Source organism: Varanus komodoensis, unplaced genomic scaffold (genome assembly GCF_004798865.1).
Source record: "Varanus komodoensis strain SLA01 unplaced genomic scaffold, ASM479886v1 scaffold30, whole genome shotgun sequence".
NCBI lineage: Eukaryota > Metazoa > Chordata > Lepidosauria > Squamata > Varanidae > Varanus > Varanus komodoensis.
The window spans coordinates 12,165,185-12,175,999 of record NW_025335762.1 but is presented as its reverse complement, the minus strand read 5'-3'; the positions used below and the strand labels follow the sequence as shown (position 1 = coordinate 12,175,999).

Here is a 10,815-nt window from a genome sequence, read left to right as displayed (position 1 = left end):
AAAGGGTATGCTCTGATCATGTTCTTTGAATTTAATAAGAGCCATCTATGTATATATTGTGTTTGGCTGTCCACCATACCAGAAGATGAAGTGAGAATCAGCCTTTATGCTTTTACTGTGTCCCCTTCAGCTTAAAAGTGCACACAAGGACTAATTAGATAGTGTGGAATTGGGGTTTTGATTATGCACACTACCTTTTCTTAGTCTTTTGCCCCCGTCACCAGAACTCCTGTACCCAGGATTCATTGCTGAGGAAGAGCCAAATGCATTAAACAGGTTTATCATGTAGAGATGTGGCAACCTGAAACTGTGAAAGACATCCAAGGCTTGTGTGCAAAACCAGGTTGCTCTGATTCGAGAGTTCCAAGTTAAACAAAATGCAGGTTTTTATTGCCACCTGTACTGCTCTATTTTAAAATCTTCCTCAAATCTACCTCCACCTAGTATTAAGCAGTGGCGTATGTGTTAATGTAAGCATTTTTATTTGCAAAATATTCTGCAGCCAAAACCAACAGCTGAAAATCTCTCTCACCCCCAGTCACTCTTGGCTGTTGAATTATTGCCTCTGTGAAAATATAAAACATTTCAAAACTGAGTTTAGTGAAGCAAGCTGATCTAATTGGAGTAATTGCAAGAAATCTGGACAGATTTATTCTGTCACATCAACCATATATACATACAACTTGTCTCCACAGACAGACACAAGTCCCCAGTGAAGAAGCAATTATTTTCATGTTTGTCATCAGTGTGGAGCTTTTCAGTTTTGTTAAATTAGATTTGAGTATTTCAGGCTGAAAATAGGACCAACAAAATTACTACGTACAAGTTTAAGCTACAGCTGCTTTCTTTGCTTTGGAGCACATACTGAAATCTTGACCTTGCAAAACAGAATTTTTGTCAATGCTATGTATCCTGCCTTTCAAATGAATGGCAACCTTCATTACAGATTGAAACGAAATCTGTTATACCTGCTGGTCTAGCTGTCACAGATGGAATCTTTAACGATTTGCATTTATATTTATTCTGATTCTTTAATCTCTTGTCCTCCCCGCCCCCAAATCTTCCAGGGTGGTGATGTTTACACACTGATGCCTCAGACAGACCCTTCAGAGTGTGCGAGCTGCCGGAACTGTAGGAACAATAATAGGTAAATCAACCAGAGAAGGGAGAGAGACATGAACATTAGCTTTCTGGGTTTCAGTTACTTCAGATCATTCATCACAATTATGCATTTTAATAGTTTTCATGCAGAGATACTGTATTCCTGATGTTTGTTCTAGATTTATTTACCATTCCTAAAAGGTGCTTTGTTTTCTGGAAATAGTCAGTCTAAGATTTTGCCATCTCATCTATGACTTCTTGAAATTCCTTAAATATTTTTAGTGCAGAGCAAACTTTATAGTACCACATGGCAGGACAGTTGTGCAGGATATGTCTCTTCTCTGTCTGCTGCACAGTTTAGTATGAGACCTCCAGCTTAAGAGCTGAAAGGTTGGTAGATAAAATAGGTCTCTGAAATTGAGAACCAGTTTGTTCATAATAAGAGTATGTTTGTGTGATGCAGGGCAGGTTCCATGGCAACCAGAAATCCAGGCTTTATAACATAATCACCAGGTATATCTGAACACCATTCAGTGCCACAATGCTCTTTGCCACCATTAATATCACATGTATTTTTCAAATCACTCCTTTGTGGACAACATGCTGTGAGATTTCTTAGTGGAACAATTAATTCCTTATTGTATGGAATAAATAAGCTCATACATGTACATATAGAGGTATATAGAATCCTGTGATGGTACATACTTTGCTAAGTGGCGTATTTTGCAAGACTGAGTAGAATTACATGATCTTGGCCTAACTAAATGCATGTGTCCCCCAAAGGAAGCACAGAAGCAATCCTCAGAACTTGAACAATAACTGCCTTTATCCAGTCCTAAGCCGTAGCCAAGTACAAACTTATGCCCGGTTCTTGAACCAGATTTGGGCAGACTCATTTGAACCGTTGTCATTTCAAATAATATTTAGATGTTTGTGAGGCTGTGGAAAAAGAAGACTTTCAGGAACACCAAGATAATTCGGGTGTTTAGGGACTCCTTGAATAGGGAAAGATAATCAAATTATGTATATCTGGTATACGAGCATTGCTGGATGTCTTAATATCTCTTTTGTAAAAGGTGCCCAACCTGCTTCCCTTCCCTGACCTACAAAATTCTAGAAACTGTTACAACAAAAGCCAATTAGTTACTGTGCCGTGTGTGCTCGGTGCTCCTGGATTCTTTGGCTTTTCCTTTCTAATGGCAGCTGGGATTCCTCCAGGGAAACTCAGCTTTCAGGAATCGTTCTTTGGAGGCACAGTGGAGAGCAGGATTCACAAATGCCAGTGTGTGGGTGGAAGCTCAGGCAGCCTTTCTTAAGGTCGCTTCATTTTACAGCTTCCTATCAGCAAATCAGTGGCCGGCTTGAAGCGTGTGGCTTTCTTGGGGAGCACGCAGAATGCCCAGTGTTAAGTGCTCGGGCACTTTTGGTCTTGGCTGACTCTTTGGGCCTTTAGATCAAACAAACCCAGTGTTTACAGTTCAGGGCTAACATTTTACTAGTCAGACTGTTCAAAATAAACCTGAAGGAATCATTCTACTTTACAGAAGATAAAACATACTCCTTGTGTCACTGTATATTTAGAACTTAGTGGCTTGTGGTGTAGAGGAAAACTCTTCATGCAAACCACATTTAAGTTTGGGGCAAAATGTCGCCAGGTTCTTGCCCCTCAGTATAAAACAAACACAAATGTTTTTGTTCAAGCCTCTTTTAATTTATTTTCTATCACCTTAAGTAAGCACATTTTTAAAAACAAGTTGTACTGTAAAGTTCTATGGTGGCTTCATGTTGTCCTTTGTAAATTTTCTTGGCATTCTTGCTACACTAGCGTCTTAGCCTTTCTGTACGGAAGACGCATGCAAAGGCCACCCCAGAACTGTACAAGCAGTGCTTGTAGTTGCCTGTGTTCTGAGTCATTCAAGTATTTAGATCCTTCTTAGTGCAGACACAAACTTTTGCTTTAATTCCTAGCCCCCAGCATTCTATATATTCAGTGTGGATTGTAAGCTAAACACGATGCGCCGCCTTCCCAAACAAAAACAGACCAAAAGACAAAACAGACTGTGAACTGGTAGTTCGGTCCCGGCTATACAAAACCAGGCTGAAGGTTTGGAAATGTTGTTTAAAATTTCTCAGAGAGAGCATTTTCTCTCTGTTGGCTCTCAGCCAGCAAAACTTAGACAAAAATAAGCTTCTTGCAACAGAGTGGCCTTTTTCATCTCTACAGTGCCAAGTATGTTGTTGGCACTGTATAAATAATAAAGCATTTCTAATTAGGATTATGATTCTGCTTCTGTGGATGAAGAAAGTTCCACATAACAAAATTTCATTTTGTAAAGCTAAATATTATGTAGCTTTAGGGTATATTTTGACAGCCATTGACATTGAGTGCTATGGTTGCCAAGGAATAATCTGAGACAGAGTTACATGTTAATTATCTCCTTCCTATGAGTATTATGGAGAGCAACCAAACCATAACATTCATGAAAAGTGAATAAATGCAGGGAAAGTATACACCAATAGTCTCCCTCCCGCCCATCTTGTTGGTGGAAGCTCATCTCCCATGTCTTGTTTCAATCTCTTGTTCTAATTCTGTGAGCTGCGTCCGGGTTTAGTCATGCATCAAATAGATCCATTGAAATCACTGGGACAAGTTAGTCATGACTGAGTCTGGATCCAATCTATTATTTTTAGGCTACTACCAGGCCTAATAACCCCTGTAAACATGAGTAAACCTCACATGAATGCCAGGATATAAATGCTGTATTAGAGGTTGAAATGAGTTATCAGTATAACGGAACGGATCTGCTATTTCAGTGAATCATATCATCGTTCAGAGGCACACACCTTACTCTTCAGAGGCTTTGTGTCACAAACTTTCAGCTCGTGTGACTGCCCTAAATAGATTTGGGTGTGATGTATTTGTTATCTACAAATGAGATCTAAGTGTGTGTTAGCATTTCTGGGAATATTGCAGGGTGGGGGGGGGGGATAACTGCCTTAGTGTCCTTGGAAGTCAGTTTTCCAGCTGCAAATATTTATAGCACTGGCAGTTTCCCAACCCTTTGGGTTAGTGCTGGGCATATCTACAAAGGATTTTTCTGTAAGCTGCCTTTTTTTTGTTTTTCAATGACTAAGTAACTTCAGCTATAAAGAATTGACTTCCTTTCCTGCTTGACTAGCCTCTCACACTCCAAATGAGAGAGAATTATTGCAAGGTCTGTTCTGGGAAGATTCGGAAAACATGTTCTCACTTTCTAGGTTTACAATGGTGAAGGATTGACTATTGAGTGTAATTGCTCTATCAGCAGCACTTTAATAGGGTGAACGTTACAAATTCAAAGAGCAAGCGGGCACTGGAAGTCACTAGTTATTTTTCCAAAGTTTTCTCAGCAAGAATGTCCAAGACAGCCCTTGACAACCAATAACAAAATAATTGTGTGTATTTTATTGCTCGGTAACAGCATTACTGGTTTTATTTTCCATGTTTTTGTTGGGGTTTTTTTTAGGTGTTTCTCTAAAACCAGTGGCACTTTTGGCAACAGCACTGCCCCTGCAATGCCCATCATAGCACCTTATCAGCAGGACAGTTTGGAAATGAAACCATTGAATCATGTGATGGTTGCTATGTGCTTCGCCTCCACAGTCCCAGGATGCAGCATGGAGAAGGAGGAAGACAGTGAGGAGAAGGTGGCGCCCCCGTCTCCTCAGGACTCCTGTTACCAAGAAAATGTGAACCCGCTCAGTACAGATTGTGTAGAAGGTAGGCCAGAGTTTGGGGAAGGCGAAAAAAGAGTTGGCTCCTAGACAGTTGCTGTTCATTTACAACCAGACTATCTTAGCTTGACTGTACAGAAACCCAGATCAGTCTGAGATCAAATACTTTGGCATCTTGTAACTCCCTATCCATGCAATGGAAGTTTGTGTCGGTGCCTTTCAGGTGTTTTGCTGAATTATGAGCTTCTTTTAAAAATATGGATTTCATCCAATATTGCCTTAGATTATCTTGTGATGATTGATTTATTCTAATTGCTGTGCTAATTTATTTAAATCTCTGCCAGGACCACCTTCAACTGTGCTATTATATTTCAACAATGAAGATTAATCGGGCTGAATACTTAGGCTGCAGGACAGGGGGGTGCGAAGACACTGACGAGTCAGCCGGTGGCATTCTTGCTTCTCAGCCTGCCAGGGCTTGCATGGCACCTTTTGGGGTGCTGATCCTTGCGTTGCAAAAGTGCCAGGCAACTGGATGCTAATAGCTCCGTCTTGATTTGCAGATAACAGTGCGCATTCGGAAACATCCAATCATGTGTTGAGCTGGAGCTCCCTTATTCTTCAACCTCTTTCGAAAGATTGTAATGAAAAGACCGAAAGGATTTCAAATGGCGCTGCATTAGACAGCCTGGGGGGCCTTCAGCAGCTGCAAATACAAGAGACTTAAGAAGCGTCTTCCCCCCCACCCCACTTAAAGCCAGTAACTGCACAGCAGAGTCGCTCAAAGGGACTGACAGCAGGATGTTAATTATAAGAATTGCTATTTATTATTATTTTTGATGCAGTGTCCTATGAATGTATGTTTTAAAGCCTTTTCATATTATTTATGCCTTGAGAAATTCCTCCTACCCATCCCAGGATGAAATCATTGTGACTGTCTGAAGCTATGTAGTAATAATGGGGACCGTATCAGTGCCTTTCTTTGACAGTGGTCACTGGAAAAATATGATTGCAGTGAGGTATAAACATTAGAAAACCTGTTTATTGGAGTAGTTCAAATCCAAATTGTTCTGTGGCTTGTCATTTGTACTTTCGGAGTATAATCCAACAGGTTAGTCCTATGCAAATGGAAACAAAGCAATTTCATTCTGACCATTATAATGTATTAGTGAAATTGACACCACCTAATTCTAAAGAAACCTAAAATGAAACAATTGCATATGGAAGCATAGCAGTCTGGACTCGCTTACGGTTCTTAGTGCTACATGACCAATTACAAGCCTACAGTGAGGATCATTTAAGTAAATCTAGTCAAAGGATGACGTGATGATTTTTAGCAGATAGATAGTATGTATGGAATAATAATAATGATATAAAATTCTTGCCATGGTAATTCCAGTTAGCAAGAGGCACAAAATAGACAACATAATGTCACTGCAGCAAGCATTATTGGAAAAAATATATCTAGCCTTTACTGCAGGGTGTGTGGAATAGTTGAGCGTGGGTATTTTATACCCGTGCCCATGCTGCCATTCTAAACCTTTCCTTCTCCCCTGCTCCATGTTCCTGTAATGTGTACATTGCGTGCTTCACCCTTCTTGGATTGGGTTAGCCTGTTTTAACCACATTGTGGGGTACTGTGCAAAACAAGTCGGGCAGGAGAGGTAAAGAACCATGTATGTGTCCATGATATAGGAAAGCAGCTGCAATTGTGCAGGATTGGAAACGAGGCCTCTTCTGCAAAGAAATCATGGTGTCTTTATCTGGCCATAGTTATATTAGATAGATAGGTTCATACATGCAATCCACCTTTCTAAAAATTCTAAAATGGCAGGTGAGAGGAACAAATGGCCAAAATGCAAGGAGTTCTGGAGTATCGGCCCAGATTAATCTGGGAAAAAAATGTTTTCTTTCTTTTTATCCTTAATCACAAACAATATGGCACTAATCAGAGAGAAGTTTCAGGAATGAGTTACCAGTTGCACACATGCCTCTGGAACAGGTTGCATGAGCACATCCTACAAATCTATTAAAAACTTCCATACTTCACCAAAAATTGGTCAAGGAAAGGGTTCTTATTTTGCCTGCTTTGTAAATACACTGGAGCATGAAACAATCAAGTGTAGATTAAGGCCGCTGACGAAATGTGTTATCACTACATTTTGTTCATTTGATTTAGAATATAAGCTTCAAAGTGGAGTTCTTTGCCTTGGGCTTTCCAAAAATTACTGCAATTTTACTGTACTTTACCTTGGAAGATGGGGATTAAAGTAGGACAGCTGGGAGAGAGATGTTGCAGGAGGCTGTCTATCCCTTTTTCAGGCCTTTGGAGAATCTGTTCATCTAGTTGCACCCTGCACTATTAAAGTGTGGTGTCAAACTTGCCACTAAGTTGTACAATAGCTGTATATGCAGCTTTAAGAGAGCTGCCTGTATTCCTCAGAAAAAAGCTGAGGGTGTAATTGCATGCTGCAAGGCTAGCTGCATGTTTTTCCTCCTCTCCCAGTTTTAACCGGCATTAACACACACACACACACACACTATCTCTCTCTCTCTTGTAAAATACCTTCTCTGGGAATAAGAGGCACATACTTTTGTAATGTAATGTACAATTACCCTACAGCAATATGAATTCATTTTCTTAGCTGGAGCCAAGAACTAGAAACAGCCCCTGTGTGGAGAGCAGGGGATTGGGCAACCTGCCCTAGCAGACTTGGAGAGAGGAGGAAGCGCCCACAGGTGCAATGCGCCACACTTAGTAGTGTATGCGTGCGTGTGTGCGTGCGTGCATGCGTGTGTTTGAGAGCGAGAGAGCAAGAGAGATTTTAAAAATCGGGCTCTGTATTTTTATAACTGTTGCAGCAAATGTCAAATGCTGTGTGTGTATATAGTGTATGATTATTTTATATAATATATGATGTATATTATATAATTTTATAAATAAGGCTCCCTAATGAGAATTTGCAGTGTTTATCTGGTTGCTATGCAAGGACACCTTTCGGTAGGAAATTAGTATACAAGATTTGATTTGGTTTATGGTTAGACCTACTGCTGTGCATCTGCACACTTATTTTGACGGTGCTTTTAGCCTGCAAAGAAATTACTTCAAAGTCACCATGGAAAGGGAGTCACATCCCTGTAAGCTAAGTTTGGCCTGTTTAGATGCAGTGTCACAGCTGATTTGGGCATAAATAGGTGCCTTTTCAGGAAGCAAGAATGTGAAAATACTTTTGATGTAAGAATGTAGGGGGTTCTGGCGTCACTTCCATAAGATGGAGCCACTTTGATTCAGGCAAGCAGTATGAGTCATTAAACTGGGAGTCCTATTTGAAGACTGGGAAAGAATCTGTAATATTAGCAGAATCTCATCAAGGACTGCTTTATTTATATTATGTTACACTGTTTTAAGTGTTTTCCCTTTATTGTATTTTATTTATAAAAGTTATATATTGCCTTTATATTTTAAGGGGATCATGCATTTCTCTTCAATCATAAGTATGTATGAATCTTAGAGAACTTATGCAGGTGACCAAGTTTCTCAGATCCACGTGCTCACTCACTTTCCACACTCACTTTCCACTCTCAAATTCTGACTAGTTACTTCTGTGCAGAAAACAGTACCAAAAAAAAAAAAAAATCTTGATTTTGCCTCTCCTGAATTACGACCCTGAGCATCCTTCTTGGTAACTGGTTAAGTTGTCATTGTCCGGAGTTTGCTATGCACAATGATTTTGTCAGCCTCTCTAAAGACCGCCTAAGCACTTTCATGAGACCTACAGCATCTTATTTAAAATCTTCAGAATACCAGCTCCTTAATGTTTTGAATCCTTATGCTTACACTGAGTGCTTTTGAACCTGCTAAGCAAGCAGAAGCCTACATTCCTTGTTTCTTGATAGTGTTTTGGCCCTTATGAAATTTCTCCTGAATGACCGCCCTACATTTTTCTCATTCATAAAATTCACTATTGGAATATGATGACAGCGGAGTAAGTGCTGCATTTCTGTCCTCAGTTTTTCATAAGTCCAGTCTCACGAAAAAGATACGAATTATGCCAGTTGTTTGGAACAAAGTCAGAAAGTCGCCCTGGCATTTTTGTCCCGAATTTTAAACTTTTCCTTTGGTTCACCCTTGGGTCTTTGACTCTTTGGGAATGATTTTGACAATTTATGCATGAGATGACCTGAGCCCCAGCTATTTATGATTACGCAGCAGCTGCCCATGTTGAGCTTGTTGCCGGCTGCCTGTTCTGCCATCACTGCAGCCTGCTCTTTGCCTCAGAAGGACTTCAAACTTGCTTTTAATCTCCATCCCTTCCAGAATATGCAAGTGTGACCTCTTATGCTCAAATTGGCACGACTTGCAGGAGGACGTCACCAGCACGAGTAGCTTCTTGAGCTTCAACTATATCTTTTCTTGAGCAATTTTTCTTATGGTACACAGCCGAACCACACAAAGGTCCTATATATCAAAGTCTCGCCTTCCAGTCCTTGAAAAGTCACTTGGCTAAGTAAAGTATTGCTGTCTAAGCAACAAGTGTTCTTATATATGTACTTTTGTTTTGCAAATAAATGATTTAAAGATGCATGTTTTTTGTATTATATAGAAGAAATACACTATATTTTCCTCTAAAGGTTGTAATATTCTTATTGTGCAAATGTTTAAATGTAGTTTTGGGCAGGATTTTCATTGTGTTTTAATATTAAAGAGAATGCTGCTGCTTTTATCAAATGTCTAGTGTAATTACTTCTGAGGTCTAGTATTGCAGACTTCCGGGATTTAAGTCAGAGTTCTTCAGAATTGGTATTACCTGGTACATTGCCTAGAAAGTTATCAGAGTTTTTTTTAAGACTACAAAAGAAAAAGCACAGAAACACATTTTTCAATATACGTGCATGTCATAAATGAAATGAATAAGCGAATAAAGAAATTGTCAGGGAATCATGATTCCTTGTTGGAATCATTTAGAATGAACAAAGATGGGTGAAAATGCCATGAAAATGTACAGCACACTTTTCCAAGCACTGATGCTCGAAACTGCAACTGATCATGGCTTTGCTAATTTGCAGGAGTTCATTGCAAATTATCCCTTAAGCTAGCTAGTGGTCGGTGCGACAATCCCAGCAGCTGCCTTTGGCAGATCCGTAGTTCCTTAATTCAGACCCTTTGAGGGGATTCCTATAAACTTTTAAGAGTGGCAGGAAAGCAGGTGCGATATTGTTTCTCCGCTGCACATAGCTTGGGTAACACTATCAGTGGGAAATACCCATGCACCTGGCCGGAGCTGGGAGTCTGCAAATGTGACAGAGACCTGTATGGTGGCAATTTGGCCAGGGCGAGCTAAACGTCTCAAAAGTGGACTGCCATTTTACCGTGACATGCAGTTTGCAGAGGATTTTGGCCTCCAGGGCCAGATGCAGACTCTGTGCATGTGGGAGCAGGGTATGAGAATTGGCACAAAAAATCCGTTACGTACTGAAATGTAATAGCTAGCGGGGGGGGGGAGGGGGGGCAGAATGAATGCAGCTTCCCACCAGTCCATTAGACCAGCTGGTGAATCAAATGGACCTTGTTTGCTGAAGAGGCTGATTGTTCCAGTTGCTGAGGGGTGCTGAATCACTGGCCTCAGCAATGCACTGACAAGAGAGGAGAATGCACGGATTCCACGGCAGATGAGACAGGACGGATGTTTGCTGGGCTGGCAGTTCCCACAGCATTGCTGACGGTCCTCTTAGGAGACAGCGGAAGGAATGTGTCCTGCGGTAAAGTAGCTGTTGACATGCCATCTACAGGCACTGGATTAAAAGGAAGAGAGACCACTCCGGTGAGGTCAGCATTTCTGTTAGCATGTGTGATGCTGCCGCCTTTTCCCATGCACTCGAACAATGAACAGAGCAAACAGCTTTTTCTTCCGTCGCTTCCTCTGCCTTCCTCTTCCATCAGCTCGCTCCTATTCCACTGGCTAAGCCCGGGGCTTCCACAAATCATCTCCACAGCTGACT

At 40.7% G+C, this 10,815-nt stretch overlaps 1 protein-coding gene across 8 annotated transcripts in view; it reads left to right on the top strand.

The window, feature by feature from the left end:
- The window catches only part of CDON (cell adhesion associated, oncogene regulated), a 50,197-nt gene extending 40,658 nt beyond the window's left edge, over window positions 1-9,539 (top strand). For 5 of the 8 annotated variants that reach the window (XM_044437410.1, XM_044437413.1, XM_044437414.1 and 2 more), the window contains exons 18-20: window positions 1,068-1,147; window positions 4,608-4,861; window positions 5,379-9,539. In XM_044437410.1, the coding sequence (XP_044293345.1) occupies window positions 1,068-1,147; window positions 4,608-4,861; window positions 5,379-5,542 (498 nt within the window). In that variant the 3' untranslated portion in view covers window positions 5,543-9,539. Of the gene's footprint in view, window positions 1-1,067; window positions 1,148-4,607; window positions 4,862-5,159 lie in introns of all 8 variants that reach the window. The other 3 variants (XR_006415443.1, XR_006415442.1, XM_044437415.1) reach the window with 3 other exon arrangements.
- The last annotated feature ends 1,276 nt before the right edge of the window (window positions 9,540-10,815 follow it).